The sequence below is a fragment of the Lytechinus variegatus genome, chromosome 14 (assembly GCF_018143015.1).
Source record: "Lytechinus variegatus isolate NC3 chromosome 14, Lvar_3.0, whole genome shotgun sequence".
In the NCBI taxonomy this organism is placed as follows: domain Eukaryota; kingdom Metazoa; phylum Echinodermata; class Echinoidea; order Temnopleuroida; family Toxopneustidae; genus Lytechinus; species Lytechinus variegatus.
This window is the reverse complement of record NC_054753.1, coordinates 18,021,984-18,046,474: the sequence shown is the minus strand read 5'-3', so window position 1 is coordinate 18,046,474 and position 24,491 is coordinate 18,021,984. Positions and strand designations below refer to the sequence as shown.

The following is a 24,491-nucleotide window of genomic DNA, read 5'->3' as shown; positions in this document are numbered from 1 at the left end:
AAGTAAGAATGCCCTTCTGTAAAATTGTACTTGATTTGTATTGTTTTATATTACTTTGTATTATGTTTTGAATGGAAATGAAATAAAAGAATTGAATTGAATTGAATTGAATTACTTTCTAACAGGACATTGCTGTCCACGATCCCAGCTTCCACCAGTTCAAGACCTTGTCAGAGCTCTACCCTGTCGATGCACCATGTTTCATGCTAGGGAACCCTCACTATGGCTGCCAAGGACAGGTGAGTGGAAATCAACAAGGCCATGTCTCACAATGAGTTTTAAAGCTGCCGTTTAGTAGGATTTTATCATATTTAGTAGCATTTTTAAGGGGAAAGTGACATTCGGTTTTTCTACTAGAAAAAAGATTCTTGCATTCTTGCAAATTGTAAGAATTATGATTTTTGGTGTTTTGTTTTCATTTGTAAAGAAAAATATGAGTTTAAGCTTGAAAGTAAAATAGAAAGAAATAAGAAATAGGATTTTTTTCACAATACATTCAGGCAGCTTTGAAATCGCGATAGATTTAAATCAAACTCAACTATGGAAAGCCAGCTATGTCATGATTTTTATATAAAAATTGTACACATTATCCCTATGGAACCTGAGATGAATACTGTATACTCATTTGTAAAGGCAATGATGCATGTATGAGAATACATTTTAATTAGAAAACTGTTAATTCAGGTATGCTTTCCTAGATGTTAGCGTTGCTGGCTTTCCAAAGTTATTGATTGGATCCATTGAGATAAATTCATATCAAACTAAAAAATGTGATTGATATTTGTCCCGTCTTACAAAGAGTTGCGATTGATCGAATCAATCTTAACTGTATGGCAATCCATCCGTACCATAATTTTTCTACAAGAAATTTGCACAAATCTCCTTAGTGAAGAAAGAGAATCACACTGAATCTGCAACAGAATGAATATATGAATATACATCATATCTAGACAATATTTTGAACAAATTTGCATTTTAGATGTTGACGTTGCTGGCCGTTCATAGTCAATCGCATTCCTTTGTAAGATGGGGGCCCTTAATTTTTGTAGTACAACGAGTAAATTTAGACTAGTGGGAATCTGAGTTTGATCTAAGGCTTTGTATTGCGTGGCCATGGGTGGTGTCGTAGAGTTGCAATTGGTCCTATCTCTCTCAACTATGGAAAGCAACACCATTATCAAACCATGAAACCACCATTCTTATCATTCATATTTCCAGTTTTCATGTTATTTTTTGAATTGCTTTCATTTCCTGACCTACATTACATGTAATTGTTTGGAAATATGTATGAAATATGGTTAGAAATTAGAGTTGGATAGATAAGTCTGATGTTTCATGCAAACAATAGATATTAAAAGCAAAGGTCACTGTTCTAATGGTCAAAGTCACCATTGGAATTGAAAGGTAACTTTGATCGTTTGACACCTATGTATTACAAAACTTTATAGCTATTGATCTAAAAGCAATATTTTTGTGATTGATTTCACTGATAATTTTTTGCAATCAATCATAAAAATCAATCTAATGATTAATTTCTACACTTTGTGTATACTGATCCATGTCAATTTTTGTTTTCAGGTTCAAGAAACAAATCAGGAACGAGTGCAGGTTTTGTTTACAATTCCCACTGAACCAAACCTGGATTACATCAAAGCATCGCAAAATGTAAGCTCATTCTTATTTCACTTCTTTGAGAAACATTTTGGAATAAATACTTTTGTATGCATGCAAGTAATATTATTCCATCGTTTGGTAAAATTGTATATTATATTCTTGCTGATACCATTTATTTTCTATTAGTTGACAAATGTAAAGGTATGTTATTTTATTGATGCAATGTGATATTGCATTTTCATATTTGATATGATATGAAATGTAGCTGCTCACTGTTAAGGCATCTAATGCAGGCAAGGGATAATCTTTTATTCTACTATTGGATACATAGTATTGTATTTGGATAAGTTCATCAAGTTGGGTCGATTTTTGTCACAAACCAGGGCCCCGTCTTACAAAGAGTTACTTTTCATCCAATCAATTGTAACTCTATGGAAATCCATCAGTGTCATAATTTTTTTCAGGAAATTTTCATAATGTCCTTTGTAAACAAAAGGAAACTCAGTGAATATTCAAGAAATCAATGAATGTTTGAATATACATCATGGTTAACAAAATATTTTGAACAAACATGCATAATAGATGTTGACGTTACTTGATCAGAGTGAGACTATAGGCGCCACTTTTCCGACGGCAGCGGCGGCATCAACATCAAATCTTAACCTGAGGTTAAGTTTTTGAAATGACATCATAACTTAGAAAGTATATGGACCTAGTTCATGAAACTTGGCCATAAGGTTAATCAAGTATTACTGAACATCCTATTAGAGTTTCATGTCGCATGACCAAGGTCAAAGGTCATTTAGGGTCAATGAACTTAGACCATGTTAGAGGAATCAACATCAAAATCTTAACCTGAGGTTAAGTTTTTGAAATGACGTCATAACTTAGAAAGTATATGGACCTAGTTCATGAAACTTGGACATAAGGTTAATCAAGTATCACTGAACATCCTGCATGAGTTTTATGTCACATGACCAAGGTCAAAGGTCATTTAGGGTCAATGAACTTTGGCCGAATTGGGGGTATCTGTTGAATTCCCATCATAACTTTGAAAGTTTATGGATCTGATTCATGAAACTTGGACATAATAGTAATCAAGCATCACTGAACATTTTGTGCAAGTTTCAGGTCTCATGATTAAGGTCAAAGGTCATTTAGGGTCAATGAACTTTGGCCGAATTGGGGGTATCTGTTGAATTACCATCATAACTTTGAAAGTTTATGGATCTGATTCATGAAACTTGGACATTAGAGTAATCAAGTATCACTGAACATCCTGTGCGCATTTCAGGTCACATGACCAAGGTCAAAGGTCAATGAACATTGGCCGAATTGGGTGTATCTGTTGAACTACCATCATAACTTTGAAAGTTTATGGATCTGATTCATGAAACTTGGACATAAGAGTAATCAAGTATCACTGAACATCCTGTGCGAGTTTCAGGTCACATGATCAAGGTCAAAGGTCATGTAAGGTCAATGAAATTTGGCCATGTTGGGTTTTTTTGTTGAATAACCATCATATCTCTGTAAGTTTATTGGTCTAGTTCATAAAAAGTGGACATAATAGTAACCATGTATCACTGAACATCTTGTGTGAGTTAGAGTAGTTTTCAAAGTCAGCACTGCTGCTATATTGAACTGCGTGATGCAGGTGAGACGGCCAGAGGCATTCCACTTGTATTATTTAACTTCATGTTTTTTCTGAATAAATTTATTTTATGACATATTCTGTTATTTCATTTCCATATTTTGTGTAGTCCCACTCAGTGCAATACCTGGAGAGTTACGTGGTAGCTCAGCGCTTAGGCATCTCATCAATGCAAGTATCTAGACTGACTGGATCCGTGTTTGTGACAAGAGGACCTCGACCATCGTGAGTATAGCACCAATACCCTCCTCTCAATTTGTGCATTACATAATACATGCAAGTTGCACCCTTATTCATAGCTGCCAACTATCAAGAGTTAAGTTATTAACTATTATGAGGTCTAGTGGTTAAGACTCATCATTCCATCTGAAGGACGTGGGTCAATTCCAAGTTATGGCATGCTTTCCTTCAGCAAGAAAGTTACCCTCATTGTGCTGCACTCAACCTAGGTGAGGTAAATGGTTACCGGCAGGAAGTGATTCCTCAAAAAGTTGTGCACACTGGAACCGGTAGACTAGCGTAGCGGGGGTTATATAAGAGCACCTTGAGCACCTAGCAAGGTGGATATGTGCAAATCCTATATTATTTAGTATTAAGAGAAAATGGTAATTACTAGATATAGACTCTTTAAAATACAATCTATTTTGCCTTTCTACAAAACTTTCATGCCTGTGTTTTCCTAAAAAGTATTTAACTGTCTTCTTCAAGCAGTCTAAAATAAAGCAGAGACTGCATCAAAGAGCATCTAGAACCCCAGAGCTTCCAGGTTCCTTAAATGGGACTGACCCGGCCACATGTGATTTCAAGCTCATGATGAGTGCTTTGTACATCTCATCACTAGTTATGATATTCAAATGTGTGAAGCTATACTTGTTGTGACATCACTAGTTGCATTAATTCTGAGAGATCTGGACCCCGTCTTTGCAAAGAGTTATGATTAATCCAATCAATCATAACTATGGAAATCCATGAGTGTTGCAATTTGTTTCTACAGAAAATTTGCACAATGTCCTCTGTAAACAAAGAAAGGATATTTTGTACCTGAAAAAAATTGACAAGCAAAAAAACAAAACAAAACCAAAAAAGGTCTTCATTTTCAAATGTGGGGGCAGCCTTCTTTTATAATGGCATTTTTACATTGAAAATTTTATTTTTGCTTCTCAAAAGGATCTGGCCTTAGGCGAATGGCATTGGAGATGGTTTCTGATGCTTTTTTCCCTGTTTCCTTTGAAATTTTATTCTCTGTCTAATCTCTTTCACGCAATTTAGGAGGTGTGACGAAGGCTTCCGAGGATCTAGTGTCAACGTCGGCCTCAACCTCAAGTTCAACAAGTCCGAGCAGGAGGTTCCGGGTTTCACAAGACGCAACAACGAAGGCAAATGGATCTACTCCATTCAGCTCATGGAGATACTCGATGCCTATCTTACAGAGTTAGTTCAATATCATTTCCCTTTGTGATCTCCCAGTTAAGAACAATGAAATTTGCCAAAACTAATGTTCAGCTTTGAAAGGAAAATTTACACTGATGATAAATTTGTTTAATGAAAATAGTAAAAAAGTAAGAAATTATTGGTAAAGTTGATGTACATGTAAATCCATCAGACAATAAGAGTGTTAAGAAATTTTTAAGATTTCAATTTGTTAATATGAGCAGCAAGATGTTTATATTGCAGGAGCATCCGAGTGCAAAACAAGGATTTCATGTTTAGGGGGCAGTTCTTAAGTAGGTTGCTTTCTTAAGAAATATCCAAGTCGTTATTAGACTAAAAAGGTATAGCCTAATTAGAAATTAGACAAAATAGTAAATGAGCAAAATGGCATTTAGTCCGAATGGTTGATAGGCACACTGGACGTAGGTGAAATCGGAGTTGACCATGTGGGGTGAGAAAATTTTTCTTTATGAATGATCCAACAGTGTCAGTATTATTTATGCAAGCCAGATACTCTATTTGCTATCTACAACATAGTGCAAACAAATTATTGTGTGTTGGTTTATAGCTGTCCGGCATGGCTATGTATGTTATTTTTCTATAGATCTAAATGTTAAACAGAAAAAGTCAAGAGTCAGATCTAAACATAAATCATTCATGAGACCATATGGAAAGTTTACAAAGTGGGTGATAACCAATTCGCAATTCACCATCATATCTTGCAGGTTTCCAGCTGTGATCCAGCACTTGAGAGGCAAGGGATTCAACGATTCGCTGTTCGAGGACGAGATGTTTGCCGGGGTTGTCTACGGTCTGGAGGAGGTGAAGTCGTGGATCGACAAGCAAGAGTCCACCAAAGCACCCAAGAGCAAGATAGGGTCCAAGGATCTGGAGGCACCGGTCATCAAACTCATCGAGGAAGAGATTGAGAAGGTACAGGGCTTTGTCTCTGGGAATTTAGTTGTCGATGAAGTGGGACCAGGCTGACCTCTGGCTCCATCCTTGCCTGTGTTTATACAAACATGCATAAGCCATTGAATAACATCAAGTGTGGAAAGTGCGGAGGCGACGTGACCGAGTGGTCGAAGGCGCCTGAGTAGACACATGGAAGTCCGGGGGTCATGATCAACCCCTAGCCACGGCAGTAATGCCCGTGCGCAAGGTGTTTAATCAACAGTGCTCTTTATCCTACATTCAAATAAATTGAAATGCTATATGCATTCTTGGTAACTACATGTACTAGTATGTAGAAGTTTTATGGTACACCATGTGATCTTTTGTGGGCAGGTGATGGTCCTGGGGAAGGACCACCCAAACTAGACGGTTCTACAAGTGTCTTCTTGTCATATTCGGGAGAGTGAAAGAATACCTTCAGAAGTTACAACATCTAGCACCCTGAGCACCCTGCAGTCTGGATAAGAGTGCTGTTCCATTGGCCATGCCCTTGGCCAACATGAACCCATTCCTGCCATATTTGGTAGATTTTTTTTTCATCATGCATTGAGTGTTGATGTACATGTGCATGGTGTAAGGTCATGAAACTGCTCAAATACACAGAAAGAACATTGATGATGCCATACTTTGCTACTCTTTAACTTGTTTTATCAGAGCAGCTGTGTGTGTTTTCAAGCAGAAAATTTCTGTGAGGCCCCTCTCTACCTGACCGGCTTGAGTGCAGCACTGTATGTGGACTGACTAACATTGTTTATACCCATTTTTGTTTTCAGATCAAGGAATCGCCAAGTAAAAAGAAAGTGAAACTCTCCGTCAGACCCCATCTCCTGTACAGGGTGAGTATGTTCTGCCTTCTGGGGAGAATTTCATGACAAGGGGGTTTTACCTGTCTTTTTTTCTATGAATATATGTTATAAGCTACTGAAATCCCTGCTTCTGATTGGTTAATTGCATTTTTGTCAGTGAAAAGCACTGACAAGATGCTTTATGAAATATTCCCTTGTTACCATTTCCATGCACAGTGCCATGTGGATTTCAGCTGACTCAGATAAATTGTATTTAATTGCATTTAAAGCTTATTATAGAGGGTGTTGAAAGTACTGATTGAATCTAATTTTTGTGCACCATGATAGTACAGTATTTATGGAGTGAAGCGAGACCATTCAAGATATTTTGGGAAATTATAGCCATTAGCCTATTCATCTGATTTGGCCTTTTGGGACACTTTGTGAATGCAATGACAAAATGTTCTGAAATTATCTCGACTTCGACTTCCTGAAGTAAAAATTGATAGAATTGGGGGACGGATTCACAAACACATGTATGTTGATTGTTATTTTGTTAGATAAGAGGTTGTTGCAATGTCTTTGTTATATTTTTTTCTTCAGCCTATGGAAGGCCAAGGGAATCTGATTGCCGATCCCGATGCAACCTATCAGCTCTTTGATAGAGTCATCAACGTCCGAGAGGGGTTCACTGTACCCCTAGGGCTCAGAGGGGTCGTTACTGCTATTCATACAGGTAACAAGATACAATTTAACTTGCTCTAAAGCCTGTACACAACCAACATTTTACAGGTGGCGGAATGTTTTCAAAGCTGTTATGCAAGTCCATATTTTGGAATGAGCTCAACCCCAAATATATCTTTTAAGGCCACCGCACACCTTACGACCCGACCGGTCGTGGACTGGCTTGCGACTGAGTGAGTGGAGATGAGTCGCAAGGCAGTCATAAGCCTCGACACTGCACACCTTGCGATCCGATCTGCGACTCACGCATGCGCTTTTTGGCATAGCATCTGAGAAATTGCGCTTACTACTGCGTATGCGCGTTGTTTATCATAATACGCGTTATGCAACTCTGCTGTCTGATTGGCTGGAGGATGGATTGAGCTTGCGATCCAGTCATAAGGATTCGACATGTCAAATCCTTCCGATTTTCCTTGCGACTTGTCTCTGACCGGTCTGCGACTGTGAACCTGACAAGCGCTGTGACGTCACATCTCTCCTCACTCAGTCGCAAGCCAGTCGGCGACCAGTCGGGTCGTAAGGTGTGCGGTGGCCTTAACAGAGCTGCCAACTGTTCCTTTTTAAGAACTTTTTTTTTAATGAAAATATAGCAAGTTTCATAGAAGTACTTTTCCCAAAATTATGTTATACCTTACTGTCTATTGCAGGATATTGAAAATCCTTGTTTTTCTACCCCAGATGATTTCTTTTCCATCTCTCAAAATACTCTCTAGTTTGTCTTACTAGGTTGGCATCCCTGCTTCAGAGACAAATTAAAAGTAAAAGGGTACCTACATGACTGTATGTTCATGATTTTTTTGTGCAATGTATAGACTATGAATTGTTGGTGAAATAGAGACCATTGCTTAGGAATTTCTTGCTAACAAGAGCCCTATCTAATTTTTTGCAGCACGAACCCACATTGTTTATGTATGAATGTACCTTCCCACCTTTTACACTGGCAACAAGAACAATCAAAATATTTGAAAGGTTGTGATCATTTGTGTATGTAATATGCTCATTTTATGCTGCTGCAATTCTACTGTTTACTAATTAGGGAATACTGTCCTGGACACCACATATGATATTGTCTTTGATGAGGAGTTTCCTGGTGCCTTGGAGCTACGGTGTACCGGGAAGCGAGGTTACCGTCTCAACGCCTCTGCTCTCATCAACATCAGCTACGGTCAGTCCAAGGTCAAAGGTCACCAGGGGCATGAGAAGACGATGGCTGTCGTGAAACCTCAGGTGTGATAATCTATAGATAGGTTTAAAGGCTTAGTCAAAACAATATGTAACTTAATTGAGTCAATTCAAACTATAACGCTGTGTAAGTGTATGGCTGCCTGCGATGCTCTATTTATTTTTATTTTGTTACTTGTAATGCTTGTTATGTAAACTTCCCTCCTAAACATGCACTTTCTTTACTCACATTGTGCGCCAAAGACATCACTTGCTTACTGTTAACAATTTTGCAAAGGTATTTTACATTTCATTCAGTAGCGGACCGTGACCCGTAGGAGACAAAGCATGGGGGGGGGACTGCATAGTCTTTGAACAATGCTGTGCCCCCCCAATGCTTGTCTCCTCCGGGTCACGGTCCGCCACTGGTTTCATTTGATATATTTTCTGTGAAGCATGGGTAGAGGCACTGATCTCGAGAATTTTTATGAATTTGGAAAAGACAAGTTCAGGGCGTTATGCACATTCGAAGCATCAGTGATATCACACTGCGCCGGAACCGGAACTGTTCACCCCAAAAGCAAACGATCAGATATCGGTATCGCAGGTTGATGGCCGTGGCCGAGTGGTCTAAGGCGCCTGGCTATACATGGAAAGTCCGGGGTTCGATCCCCGGCCGCGGCACCTATGCCCGTGAGCAAGGCATTTAATCTACAATGCTCTTTTATCTTGCTTTCAAATAAATGGAAATGCTATTTGCATTATTGGTAACTAGGTGTGGACTTGTTTAAAAAAAAAAAAATGTTGCTTGGTATTGGCCATATGTGATAGGGAGAATTAATCATTGGTTTATTGTGTATAAGAAATAATTACATCATTGCATGCACCACGAACCGTCCTCTCTGCGCACTTCGATGCGAAAGTTACTTTTGCAGAAAACGCATTTAAAGAAAAGTTTTTTTTTAAACCGGCAATAAGTGCACCTACAAGGAGAGCAAATTATTTACCAGTGTCTTCGTTAAAAAGTTCAGGTTCCAAAGTTTCATCCCGTATCTTTATATTTTCTTGAAGTTAATTATTTACGCCACAGCGGGCAACGTAACAGAGAGGACGGCTCGTGGAATAGATACAGTGCGCTTAACTTTCGCATCGAAGAGCGCAGAGAGGACGGTTCGTGGTGCGTGCGACGACATGATAGCACAGACAAAAGACTGAAATCAACATTAATACAATAACAATGAAAGTATATAAATATCATTTATATGCAAGAGTAATAAATCATAAGGGTGTGTTTTGTTTTATTATCATTATTAATTTGACATAGGTTGTATAAAAATCAGTGAGGTTTTAATGTCAAAATCATGAAATAAAAAACCATTATATTTTCATATGAGATTTCTAATATTTCTAATTATTTTTTCCTTTCCTCCATAAATGCTAAATGTTGTTAGAATTTTTCATTATTTGATTTTCATTTATTGATTTATTGGCATATACATAGAAATATTACCCAGCAGCACAGGGTAAAAGGGTCAATGCACCAGGAAGTGAAATACAATCTTACTTCAGCAAATTATATTACTTTTGAGTGGTCCTTTATTGTGAAACTAAACCCTAATTAGGTCTGGCGCCTTACATATGACATGATTCTGCGGTAGGATTTCAAGTTTCTAAGGGATCTACCAAATAATGTGTACTGTTATACATGCATGTAGTTAGGGTTGACTCTAATATGTTGTCATTGCTTCTGTATTCAATGTATTTAGACCAATACTGTTGCTCTCTGTGCCTGATAGTTTGTATATATTTCGTCTCCTGTACTTACCAAGGATGGCATCTCAAAGCACTTTGTATCTTGTGGGAAACAGGTTATAGAAATATCGGCTTCATTGTTATTATTGCTTTATTTTTATCTTCGGCTTTGGTGTGCTACCCTTTAGGTGAAGAAAATGACCGACAAATGCGCAGGACGTACTCAAACCCCTGATGAGTATTACAGAAAGTGCATGGTTCAACTAAGCTCAACTACACATAGTTTAGAATTACCATTTTATTGTGGTTCTGTAGTCAACTACAGAACAGGATAGGACGTTAAATGGAGGCCCCGTGTAGAGGAGAGTCACCACCTTTGCACGTTAAGAACCCATTGCACTATTCGTATAAGAGTAGGGGGAAACCGCGGTGTAGTGGTCCACCTGCATTCCCCCCAATCGGTTATATCGGGAGGAGAGACCTGCGGGTCACAGCGATTCAGTTCGCTTTTCGCCTCCCAGGCACAGGTGACGCCAAATAAATAATAATAATAATAACTATTAAGATCCTAAGGGACCTATCAACGTAGTATACTATATGTATTTAGAATTCATTCTTTAGCTTTTCTGTAATTGCTTTCTTCTTTCCTGTGGCCTACCGTTTAGGTGAAGAAAGTGATTGACAATAGCACAGGTCATACCCAAAGCCAGGAGTACTACAGGAATCGCATGGCTTGACTAAGATCAACTAGTTTGATTAAAAATTAATCACTCTTGTAATCATTTGTCGATGTTCCGTTGTCGGATTGTAGGATCTTACAGGATCTACCGACTTAATGTTTACTATGCATGTAGAATCTATCCTTTAGCTTTACAAATAATTGCTTTCTTTTTTTTCCTGTGGCCTACCCTTTAGGTGAAGAAAGTGAGTGACCCAGGACATACTCAAAGCCAGGAGTACTACAGGAATCGTATGGCCCAGCTAGGATCAGCAGAGGCAGCAGGAAGCCCGAGGTCATCGCAGCCCAGTGGCATGGGCAAGCGGCAGAACCAGCCGGTCCAGCAAGAATCATTCCCTAGCCAGGTAAATAAGAAAACTATTTCTGACATTCTCTTCATTTCACTTTATTAAGTAAGCACTGTTTTCTTGAGAAATTCTTTAAAACCAAAGTTGATTGATTGAGTATAATATAATTGAAAAAATTGAGTTATTCATTCATGTAATTATGTAATATTTGTAATTGCTCATTTTATTCTTCATATTTAGGTCCATGTACCAGGAATATTTTCAAACTCTTTTCTGACCTGTAAGTTTAACTTGAGCTTTTCTCTATATCTTTAAGTGCATAGGGATTCACTTATGTGAGTGATGTGCATTATAATGTACATGCAATGTTGATTATTTATTTGGACCACTTGACTAAAGAGTAAAGCTTAATCTACATTATTACATTGCTGTGCAGGTGTATTCAAGGACGAAAGTAAGAGAAGATGTAGGAGGATCACCCATCTCATATGCCAAAGCCACTACCAACTCCTCTCAGGCCAAAGCCACCGTTCCTCCAGTAAGACAGTCATCCTCTGCCCAGCAACCCAAGATGGGAATGCAAGGCTTGGGGAAGATCCCAGGAGGTAAAACCGATGCGAAGGGTGAGAGGTACCAGAAAGGCCACAGAGGATCTCCCGTTTCTGAGAAGAAGGTCACCATCCTGAAGCGGAATCAAGATCTCGGTGAAGTGCAGGATGTTGCAAAGGCTGCAGGAGGATGCAATGATGACACCAATCAAAGAAGAGGTGGACAGGGTGAGAGATTACAGAAAGACGATAGAACGGAGAGTGTTCCGCCGGTGGTGAAGAAGATGGTGGAAGCAGATCAGCCACCGAAGCACCAAGGTTCACCTTCGGCTCGATTACCACGCCTTACCAAGGACAAGGTACCGGTGGAAGCGGAAGACGTGGACGAACTCTCTTCAATCTGGCAGAAGCTGATGCAGGTACAGGATAGTCCTGCGAGGGTCAAGGATGAGGATGGGGACGGACAGAGGACACGGAAGACGACGAGCACAACGGAAGAGGATGAGGAGGGTCCAGAGGATGAGGAATATGTAACAAGCATCGGGTCTCAAGATGAAGATGAGGATGGTGAGGAAGAAGATGATGTGGAGAGGATGACACCAAACACATATCGAAAGGTACGTTTAATGTAGGATTAACGTTTGAAGGTCTGAGCTACAGCTTTTCACCAGTGTGCAATGCAATACTTCTGAATGATTATCATAGCATCATAGTTCTTCATCTTGTAAGAAAACTCTGACAAAGGTTATGCCATCAAACATTTTGAAGTAGTGAACACAAGTTACAAAACTGAAAGATCGCCAACACAAGTTACAAAACTGAAAGATTGCCAACACAAATGGCATTAAACCTCAGAAAAGGATCTGTGTACTCTTACTTGCTGTGCTGCATGCAAATCAGGTGAGGTAAATGGGTACCTGGTAGGAAGAAATTCCTTGAATATGCCAGAGTGCCAGCACGGCTATAGCCAGAGTAATAATGATAATAACATTATTGTAATGCGCATTTGAGTATATACTGTACAAAAGTATAGAAATTGCGCAATATAAATGTACAATTATTATTACTTATTTGGCAAGTTTCTTTGCAATTATCAATTTGTATCAGAATTACTTTGCATATGATTTTTCTACTCGAAGGTCTTGGAAGGTTGTTTAAAAGGATTCTGTTCAAATTCAATTTTTTAATTGTTACCGCAATTGAAATGCATTGAATAACTTATTAATGTCATTTCTTTCTTTGATTTTTTTTAGTCTCAAACAGAGCAGTTGTGTCGCCTTCTCAACATCAGTTCAGGGAATCCTACTGAGGAACCAGCAGAGAAAACCAATCAAACCGCTGGTCAGGAATCTAGTACCTCATCGAGAGTAGGGTATACTAAGCAAGTTTCTGTGGCAGAACTTTTCGGTAAGTTCATGTTTTGAGTCATACACCAAATAACAGAAAGTAGTATGTTCTGTGCACAGTTGAATCAGATTCTTGACATACAAATATCTGAACATTAGATGATGTTGTTGATTGTGTTTTACACATGTAGATTGCTCTATATGCATAGTATGTGTCATGTTAAAGTAAAGTTGCAGCTCTATATTAGCCTGTCCAGTTGAGGGACTTCAATGCAGACTGTGGTCTTGAATGGTTTCAAACTGTTGGTGCCATATTAGTTCTATAAATCATCTTTGTAATGCCTGATGTGTGAAGAAACACACTCAACATACCAAAAGGAAATAACTACTAAATGCCTCGAATTGAAAGCTAGTTCTAATTAGTTTTGCTATGAATTATGGAAATCACTAAAATTAAATTCAGTTAGTGATGAAAAAACTTGATGCAGTGATGACAAAATTCACACCAACTCGACATAGAAACATTGACTATTTCAGCTTTTTGTCTCACCTGCATAGCAGAGTGAGACTATAGGCGCCGCTTTTCCGACGGCGGCGGCAACGGTGGCGGCGGCGTCAACATCAAATCTTAACCTGAGGTTAAGTTTTTGAAATGACATCATAACTTAGAAAGTATATGGACCTAGTTCATGGAACTTGGCCATAAGGTTAATCAAGTATTACTGAACATCCTATTAGAGTTTCATGTCACATGACCAAGGTCAAAGGTCATTTAGGGTCAATGAACTTAGACCATGTTGGAGGAATCAACATCGAAATCTTAACCTGAGGTTAAGTTTTTGAAATGTCATCATAACTTAGAAAATATATGGACCTAGTTCATGAAACTTGGACATAAGGTTAATCAATTATCACTGAACATCCTGCGTGAGTTTTATGTCACATGACCAAGGTCAAAGGTCATTTAGGTTCAATGAACTTTGGCCGAATTGAGGGTATCTGTTGAATTCCCATCATAACTTTGACAGTTTATGGATCTGATTCATGAAACATGGACATAATAGTAATCAAGCATCACTGAACATTTTGTGCAAGTTTCAGCTCTCATGATTAAGGTCAAAGGTCATTTAGGGTCAATGAACTTTGACCGAATTAGGGATATCTGTTGAATTACCATCATAACTTTGAAAGTTTATTGATCTAGTTCGTTAAACTTGGACATTAGAGTAATCAAGTATCACTGAACATCCTGTGCGCATTTCATGTCACATGACCAAGGTCAAAGGTCAATGAACTTTGGCCGAATTGGGTGTATCTGTTGAATTACCATCATAACTTTGAAAGTTTACGGATCTGATTCATGAATCTTGGACATAAGAGTAATCAAGTATCACTGAACATCCTGTGCGAGTTTCAAGTCACATGATCAAGGTCAAAGGTCATGTAAGGTCAATGAACTTTGGCCATGTTGGGTTTTTTTGTTGAATAACCATCATATCTCTGTAAGTTTATTCGTCTAGTTCATAAAAAGTGGACATAAAAGTAACCATGTATCACTGAACATCTTGTGCGAGTTAGAGTAGTTTTCAAAGTCAGCACTGATGCTATATTGAACCGCGTGATGCAGGTGAGACGGCCAGAGGCATTCCACTTGTTTTATCATGCTTTAGATATGAAGGAATCGAATAGTAATCCCTTAGACTCGGTAATTTTTTCTTTATTATTCTGTGAAAATAAAAACAAATGAATTTTGAATTTTCGATGTATATTTTTTTCCCTATTTGATGAATACTGAAATATTCTTCAATGACTTTCCTGATTTTCAATTCACAGAATCAGCCAAGAACACCAGTGCACCCCCTCGCAGCCCCATCAGCCTGCCCCAGGGCGGGCCGGTAGTGCATTCCAAACCCATGGGACAGGTAGCACCCCACCCTCAGAGTGGCCCTCTGATGGGACCCCACCCCACGGGGGACAAGGAGACCTTCCAGAAGCCACCCATGTCCAAGCAGCCGTTCATGGTACAAGTACCTACTCCGATTGGACAGCCGGTGTTCCAGCAGCAGCCGCCACCACCGGGCATGATGAAGCAACCCTTTATGGCATCGTCCCCGTCCAAACCGGAGCAGGTAGGAATCACTCCTAGATTATTCATGATTTAACAGGTTTCCCAGCCCATCAGGGAAAATTATTTTACTTTTCCAGTCAAGGAAAAATCAAGGAATTTGATTTTTTAAAATAGCGCTCCATGCATTCAACGAATTAGTCTTGCCTAGTACCCATTCACCTCACCTGGGTTGAGTGCGGCACAGTGTGGGTGAATTTCTTGCTGAAGGAAAAACATGCCATGGCTGGGATTTGAACCCATGTCCTTCTGATTGAAAGACGAGAGTCGTAACCACTAGACCACGACACCCCCACATTGATTTATAGAGAAACCTTTTTAGTACAATATCTTGTAAGATGGGAAGTTCACCCTGGCATGAAATGGGTTTTAATAAAAGCAGACAAAAAAGAAAAAAACAATTGTGAATATTTGGCGTAAATCCGTCAAGGATCAACAGAGTTATGGATTTTTCATGTTTTAGCTTTATGATGTCATATGCGAGCAGCTCCCTGTTGGTCATGTGATAAAAATTCCATAAAATGCCAGTTTCTCAGAAAATTGAAATTATACTTACTTGTGCACTCATTATATCACATTGCACATCATTCATATTTTTCAAACATATTCCCCCCCTGCCTGATTTTTTGCCAAAGTGACCATGGCCACTTGACACTAGCCTGATTTTAGAAATGATTTTTTGTCTTTTTGATAATGTAATGGTACATGTAAGTGGCAATTTATTATAAAAAAGTTTATTTTTCTCGGTATAAAATAAACATATGATAAAATATGTGTGGAACAGACAAAAAAATACATAAAATGAAATATATACAATTTTATAAGTGAAATAAAGCAATAAGACGGAAGCAGCAAAGAAGGAGAGTATTACCTCATAATGTGGCCAACCCAAATTACTTTGATAATAATTTTGACACATTCAATGGATAATTTACAGATGGATCAAGGAAGCATCATGATGCATGGCACCGGTAGCCCAATGCCACCGCCACCTCACCGTATGCAGATGTCACCTCAGAAACCATTCATGACACCACAGATGATGCCTGGTGCACCGGTTGGATACCACCAACCACCACCACCGATGCATGGACCACAGTACACACCACCAGAATACCACCAGAGAGGCCCCCACCACCGTGGCCCCGCACCGCCCAGGATGCCCCCTGGTCCACCGTTCATGCAACCGCAGGGGCAGGACTATTACCAGGGACCGCCGCTGATGGCTATACCGCCGGCAACCGAGATGTTGAAAGGCTGGTGCATGGCGCAGAAACTCCCTCCACCGAAGTTTGCCTTTCACAAGCTTCCACAGGTTAGGGTTACCTCATGGTATTTCACTAAATCATACAACCTATCGATCTTGTATTTGAAATGTTAACTCTGTACTTTGATGATTGTGTTGAGTATACACGGTTCCTGCAGTCATGGAAAATCCTGGACAAATTTGTGGTCATGGAAAGTCAGGGAATATTTGGAAGATTTGTGAAAAGTTATGGAAAAGTCATGAAAATGCATTTACCCCTTGGCTATGGCAGCTTTCCAGTTTGTTGTGTCTCACAAACTCTCATACTCTGTGATCATACTCTGCTATAATAATTGGTGATTTCCATTTTTCCCAGTTTTGTGACATCCCAAATTCTACATAAGTCCGGGGACGTCACGGGAAGTCTTGGAAACAGCAATAAAGTCATGGAATTTTGTTTTCAAATTTCTGTGGGAACCCTGGTATATTATTTTGCTTGTTATAAATGTCTTTTGTAGCATCGTTGTTCATTGATCAGGTCATTGAAAAATGGGGAAGAGTATGAAACAAATCTCAAAGATAAAATGCCAGTTGAGGTAATGATTTTAAAATGAGTTTGTACTGTACAGAATTAGATAAATGACCACCCAAGTACATGTACCCGTATAGATTAAATTATGTGTCAAAGGATTCTGGAAGAAAACATGTAATTGCAGAGAAATTAGCAAAATAAGCATGGCATTACAGTCTTTTTCCAAGCAATAATAACCCTCTGCCCCACATGTGCTTATCTGTGTTGGTAATCTTCAATGTGATTGGGTTTTTTTTCAGCTTTTAATAGATTTCTTGATTTAACAAAGTTTAGTTGATGTTATTTCAACAAATCTAGATCTACAATGTTAATGACAATTATCCTAGATTTTACAGATTTTTTCATGAAATCAATTCATTTACTGCAACGACATTCATGTGATTCATTCAATATAGATTCTTAAAGGACAAGTCCACCCCAACAAAAAGTTGATTTGAAAAAAGGAGAAAAATCCAACTAGCAAAACACTGAAAATTTCATCAAAATTGGATGTAAAAAAGAAAGTTATGACATTTTAAAGTTTCGCTTAATTTCACAAAACTGGTCGGTATGCAAATTGGCAGACTGATGACGTCACCCACTCACTATTTCTTTTGTATTTTATTATATGAAATATTCTAATTTTCTCCTCCTTGTCAAGTGAAACAAAGTTTTATTTCTCCCTGAACATGTGGAAAAAACAAAAAACAAAAGTAATAGTGAGTGATAGACATTATCGACTCTCTCATTTGAATTTCGCTGAGTTGTGCATTGATCTGTTTTGTGAAAAATAAGCGAAACTGAAAAATGTTATAACTTTCTTATTTTACATCCGATTTCGATGAAATTTGCAGCATTGTGTTTGTTTGATTTTGCTCTATTGATTCAAATCAACAATTTTCTGAGGTGGACTTGACCTTTAATGAAGTATGTTTTCCTTTCCTATGACAGGGCATGGTGAAAGCTGTATGTACTCTAGGAACCGGTATCAGTTACGATGGTCCACCTTGCACAACTGAGTCTATGGCTATAGATAGAGCTGCAGGGGTAGCCCTCCATAAACTGGTAAGTTAAACAGGGAAAATAATCATCAGCTATCCCCTCCACCAAAAAATAAGAGGATAAATAAATGAACAAACAAACAATCTTTTTAGAAAAAAATAAAAATAAATGAATAATGATAATGATGAAATGATGATGATGATGAAATGATGATGATGATGATGGTGGTGGTGATAATGGTGATGATCATGAAGATGATCATGATGAGGAGGAGGATGATAATGATGGTTTCTCAAGCTTTTCATGTGCCTTGCCATATTCTAACATGGTTTTTAGCATCAGAAGCTTGGATGTTTTTTATATGGCATAATTGGGTGATAAGAGAGAGGGGGGTTTTTTTCAGAGATTTTTTTTTTCTTATAGGACCATATAGATCATGAGGAGAAGAAGATCTTTAAAGCACTATTCTACGAGATCAATTCAAAATAAACATTTAAATACAAGACAAAGAGATTGATTGCACTGAGTTTCACTATTAAATTTGCCATTTATGAGCACATAAAATGTCATCTGCATTTTGAAACTTTGCCAATTTTAGCGGATAGCTCCTGTTCATCAGTTCAGGGCACCATTACACCAGCCTCCCAGCATGATGCACCCTCCAAACATGAAACCGAATTACAGGCCAAAAGGAATGCCACAAGGTTATCCGCAAGGTGAGGTAACAAAAAAACTACAATCATGTATGGTAACTCCTTGAAATGTGCAACCTTTTTGTATTTCTAGCCCCCATTTTTCTCTCTTCATAAACTATTGAAGCCATGATGTGATTGTGGGCGTTACATCTTGAGTACAGGGGTTGGACGTTCATACTCAAAACCCATCAATTTCATTAATAAGAAGCATATCAGATGTCTCTTGTATAGTGCAGAAGAATGTATAGTTCAGTCAATAGTTTCTCTAAATCAGTATTCATTATTCTTATTATGTATAGAATTTCCCAGTAGTAATCTTGGATCTAGTTTACCTTATAAATTGATGACCCCCCCTTCCCCATGCGTAAGATCTCAACGTTAAGCGGTATGTTAACCCTTATTAAACTGGGGTGCATCACCACGCCGTCGCACAAAGTTTTTTTCCGTGCCGCTCACTGACTTTTTACTTTCAAGTCTTGCGCATCTTTTGAGACCAAAATTGCGACTCCCGGGGGCACGGTTCTGAAATTACGCAACATTTTGTAAGTGCATGTCAGACCCGAAATTGCTCAAAAACGTGATTCCAAGTACAAAGTCAATGCAAATTGTGTTTTTCAACCAAAAATCATAGATATATGATCATTTTTACTTTTGTTGGTTTAAATGGATTTATTTTATGCTATTTATTATCGCAGAAGGGTCCCCGACAAAGTTCATTGGAAAAAATAATAAAAAAACAAAGGTTTGAAAAAACAAAGAAATACATGTACTTAAGAATTTAAAAAACAATAAAATACATAAGAAATTGATTATATTTTTACAATTTTTTGTAGATATTTGTTAGAAGTGTAATAATTGATACTCCAACCAAAAATTAGCATTCTACTAGCTATATGAATTGAGTTAAAGGCAAAACATACACAAAAAACAAAATTTAGGGCAAATTTCATTCGTTTATTTGCATAATTAATTAGTTAAAAATATGAAGAATTAATCTTTAAGAAATTTTACCATGCAGTCTTGTAGTTTACATCCGGCTCTACACGCGTGCAAATTTTCACGGCAATTGCACGATCAGTAGCTGTTTATACTGGTCTGATATAGCCCAGTTAACCCTATCTAGGCCGGGGGGGGCCTCGGAGGCCCCCCTCAACGAATCGCGCAATATTTTTGCCATGCGAAATTTTTTGACCGCGCCGCTCGCTGAGTTTTTACTTTTAAGTCTTATGCAACTTTTGAGACCAATTTTGCGTCACCCGGGTATGTGGTTCCAAAAATTTCGCAACATTATGTAAGTGCATGTCAGACCGAAAATTGCTTAAAGGATACACACAAAGAAAATTCACGAAAGTGATGATTATAGACAAATTATATATGAATGGAAAGGTCTTGTCTTTTTATACACAAATATGTCACTAAAAAGTCTTACAGATGTTGTGGAAATGCAAGAAATGAAATTAATAGAGACCCTTCTCAGCCCCCCAGCCGCCCCCAGGCAGACATTCACGCGATCGAAAACAGTCGAGAATAATGACGTCACATGATCGACTACACACTATCTCTCTGTGCATAATACACTGATACACCTTCCTGGTCTCTATTTTTCTTCGAATTTACCGTTTTCTTCATGTGTTGTGATATCCGATTTCGACATCTTCAGACTATAAGAGAACCAGAACTGTGTTACTTTGTTCATTTTTTATTGAATTGTGAACTGGAAAGACCGATTTTGTCCACTCGACAGTCTTCGTTGTGTTGCTCTGAATATTGAAAAACTCCAAGCTGTACGGTCCCATTCACTTGCTGCCGATGCAGGTTACGCTGTTTGATCCAGTCAAAAGTCAAGGTAAGCATGTTTGGAAACTGTAGTCTGTACTTGTTCTGACGATGCATTCAGGTCAGATGACAGATACAGATCTGATATAATTTTAGAATCATGCATTTTGGCATGACTACTATTAAAATTAAAAAGTCTTTATTTTAGAAATAATGTTTTTGCACAATTCCAGCAGATTTTTCTTCACAAAGACTTCAGTCAGATTTCTAAATAAACTGGTCAGGACTCAGGCGATTAAATTATTTAGGAGCACTGGCATGGACCATGGCTGAAAATATGCTGTTTCAGAGGAATGTTTGGCATTATCGTAGTTTTTGTCACCAGTCCATTCACTGCCGTTTATTTCGTCAACGGCGGTGATCCACTCCCATTGACTTTGTACACAACGAGCGCACAAACACCAAATTTCACGATAAGGCCAAATGTTTAAGTTTTTATTATACACAGGTCTAGTACCCAATGCGTTTATGCTCAGGAGGGCCCTGTATCGTATACATCCAGATACACAGAATTATATCACCATAATGCCGATGTCATGAAGCAAGACAAATTTTCAGCAGTGGTTACCCTGATCATGCTGATTCCTGGCCAAAACTAGAGTCTGGTGTTTCTTTCTGATTAGAGTGCTTCTACATATGAATGCGTAGTGCCTTCAACATAAAACAATGAAGATAAATGCACTCTTTGTAATGACACAGAGTACCGTACCTCAAGCGATTCACTACCGCTAAGCGGTAAGTAGAGTGGGGCCTACACAAACATCACTTGAGCGTTGAGGTAGAGCACCAGTGTTCTGAGTGGAATTTTTCAGGTGTCTAAACCTACTATTATTTGTTGTTGACCGGGAATTACATGCCACCGCACGTCGTCAATCATCAAGATAATGAAATTCATACTTTGATTTGATTATTTAAATTATTTCTTTATTTTTTCTCTCTTCTACACACAGATCTGCACACTTGCTGACTCTGGTGACTTCTGGTCTCTGCTCGCTACTTCAATCTGGGAGATTCCATCATGTCCTCTTACTGATTTGGATATAGCCATTTTTTTCTTCACTCTTTCCAGGAGCTACGGTGCAAGTTTTGGACTGATAATGATGCAACAGAAAATTTATCTTTATCGATCTTGGAAACGATTTTGAGCACAGTTTTGGAGAGAACTAAAAAATTGACTTGGACAGGAATACAGCTTGTCGAAAATAAGAACACACAACTTAAAACGAAAAAAACAATTTTAATGTTATTAGGGCATTTTGCAAGAAATTTTCTAATCAATCACACGTCCCAAATCAAGGGTAAGTCCTTTGATTAAAGACAAACATGTACATGTAGTTGAACTGCTATTGCAACTCGACCTTATTACGCTTGAATTTGAATTTAAGACTTACGCTTGATTTGCAATGGAACATAAGTTTCTTGCAGTGCCCCATATTTGTGTTTTGTTATCAGATATCTAACGTGCTGATTTTTCTCGAAAGGTATAATATATTTGTCCTTTTAAACGGTATTTGAATATGGGTACGCCTTTTATTTGTTTTCCACAATATTTATTGCATGTACATGTATGAACAGAAGTGAAATATTTATTGTGAAGCACTGAATGTTGTGTGCTGTTGTGTGATGGTTCATCATTTTTTTTTGTTCTAAGACTGTAAGCCTGGTGGGTGTGAGGAAGTGGCCTGGATGAAAGAAAAGTGAACATGTGCCCAATTACAGATTTGCATATTTTAAGACAATTTTGTTTCTGGATAAATATTGCTATGCATTCCCTACATTAAGAGTAAAGGAGAAGTCCACACAATCAAAAATTCATTTGAATTTAAAGAAAAATAAGATATTGCAGGAAATTTCATAAAAACTTTGATTCAAATTTATATAATTACTACTCTAACATTGAGAAATTTTGCCTAATTTATAAAACGATGATATGCTCATCTGTGTCGATGTGCAAATTACACTAACCGTTATGTCACACGCACTAAGTTCTTTTGTATTTTGTTGTTTGATATATTTACATGACATGTAGATTTGATATTTAATTTTCTATTTATTTTCTGAAAAATTTTCAGAGGGATTTTAATTCCTCCAAATAACATTTAGAGTTACAGTTCCGTAAATGTAACCTATTGTGTTCGGATGAAGAAATTCCTATACTCAAATCTGCAAAGAATTAAAAAACAAAATGCCACAAAAAAATTAGAAACGAATGTGGTGTGAGTGACAACACTAATTTGCATATCATTGTTTTGTGACTGTTTTGAGTAAAAACAGCAAGGGAAATTACTCTATTCAAATAATTTTCAGTTGATGTGGACTTGACTTTTAACTCATCCTGTACCCCTCCCATCCCAAATAAGAGTAGAATCTAATCAAGAACTTGAAAATCAAAAGCAGCAATTAAATAAGATTTGATAAATACAGGTCTGAATGGGATTTCACAAGAAAAAAAAGCTGGGTAGGGACGAGAAGGAATAAAAAAAAATACCCAAGTTAATCCGAGTTTTGAACCAGGGTCCTCGCACACGACAAAACGATGGCCAACACGTTTGGCCACAGACCATTCCCTACGTTATGGTGGGCTTTTAAGATATATGAAACAAAGTCCGCTCGCCGCTGTGGGCTAATCATGTTTCGGCAATTCAACTGCAATTTCAATCATTTCGCGATGGATATTGCCATGTTATTTTGTGGTTCCTGACTTTGTTACGTAATGAAATTTCATAATTTTTTTTCAGTCGTGACGAAGAATGTCTATGCTTTATATTGATTATAATATCAATTTGTCGCAAGTGTGATTTCTAAGTGAAAATATGCTTTGTTTATTCAAATATATTTCTTGAAAAAAAAAATCATTTTTTCTAAGCTAAATATCGGTTACCAAAATACGTTAAATGTGCACTTTATTTCACTGTTCAGTAAATTCAAACTTTTATCTATATAACAAGACCAATCTTGTGAGGAATAAACAATTCTAAGAGCAAAAATCGCTGATTGGAAAGATCGTCTTCAATGGGCTGCTGTCAGCTCAGCTGCTCACGCTCATTGTGTGACGTCACTCAGCTGGAGCTCGCAAGAGGACCGATGGAAGGCAGAAATATGGCATGAAAATAAATCATTTTTGAGAGCTGATTTCTGCAAACTCTAATGACTATTTTGAAAAGTGAAGTTATATATCTGATTAGTAATACTTCCCCTTTACAATGATGACCACAAAAAGGCATTATAAAATACTTTGGATTCTTCGGGTGTCTCCTTTAAAAACATGATTTCATGTACAAAGTCAATGCAAATTGTGTTTTCAACCAAACTTTACAAATGTATGATTATTTTTAGTTTTGCTAGTCTTAATTTATTCATGTTATGATTTTTATGATCACAGAAGAGTCCCCAACAAATTTCACTGAAAAAACAATGAAAAACAAAAGGTCAAAAAAACAAAGAAATACATAAGAAATTGCAAAAAACAATATAATACATAAGAAAATGATTTGATATCACAATTTTTTTCATGTATTCTTGCTAAGGACACCACAAAGAGTTTCTATACCAAAAATTAGTACATTTGGAGCTTTATTTAGGGAGTTAGAGGAAAAAGTATGATTTCGCATACTAATTACGCATAAATTAGCATAATCATTTAATAGCGATTCGCATGAAATAAATTACTATACAATCTTGTAGATTATGTCCCAGACAACCCGCGTGCCAATTTTCGGCGCGATCGCGCGGTCGACGGCCGAGATCTTAGGGGGGGGCCTGGGAGGCCCCCCCCCGGCCATAGGAACTCCCAAAATACCCCGGCCTAGATAGATACATTGTTAAGGGTATTATTATGTAGTAAGATTTTTGTCCATCAAAGTTGAAAGCTTGGAACATTCTTTTACACTCAAATCTGTCTATTGAGGCTACCCAAGGGTCACAGTAAAAGTGGCCACTATAGACAGTTTTTATAACGCATGTTCCGTCCGAATGGAAGACAATTTTTTTGACCATTAAAG

At 37.9% G+C, this 24,491-nt stretch overlaps 1 protein-coding gene across 1 annotated transcript in view; it reads left to right on the top strand.

The window, feature by feature from the left end:
• LOC121428216 (5'-3' exoribonuclease 1-like) overlaps nt 1–24,491 on the top strand; it is a 57,609-nt gene that overhangs the window by 30,712 nt on the left and 2,406 nt on the right. The window contains exons 22-36 of the mRNA XM_041624827.1: nt 126–239; nt 1,579–1,665; nt 3,378–3,493; nt 4,538–4,699; nt 5,425–5,632; nt 6,427–6,489; nt 7,042–7,174; nt 8,219–8,409; nt 11,011–11,178; nt 11,558–12,286; nt 12,923–13,076; nt 14,849–15,144; nt 16,078–16,455; nt 17,909–18,022; nt 18,558–18,675. Coding sequence (XP_041480761.1) covers nt 126–239; nt 1,579–1,665; nt 3,378–3,493; nt 4,538–4,699; nt 5,425–5,632; nt 6,427–6,489; nt 7,042–7,174; nt 8,219–8,409; nt 11,011–11,178; nt 11,558–12,286; nt 12,923–13,076; nt 14,849–15,144; nt 16,078–16,455; nt 17,909–18,022; nt 18,558–18,675 — 3,031 coding nt within the window. The remainder of the gene's footprint in view (nt 1–125; nt 240–1,578; nt 1,666–3,377; nt 3,494–4,537; nt 4,700–5,424; nt 5,633–6,426; nt 6,490–7,041; nt 7,175–8,218; nt 8,410–11,010; nt 11,179–11,557; nt 12,287–12,922; nt 13,077–14,848; nt 15,145–16,077; nt 16,456–17,908; nt 18,023–18,557; nt 18,676–24,491) is intronic.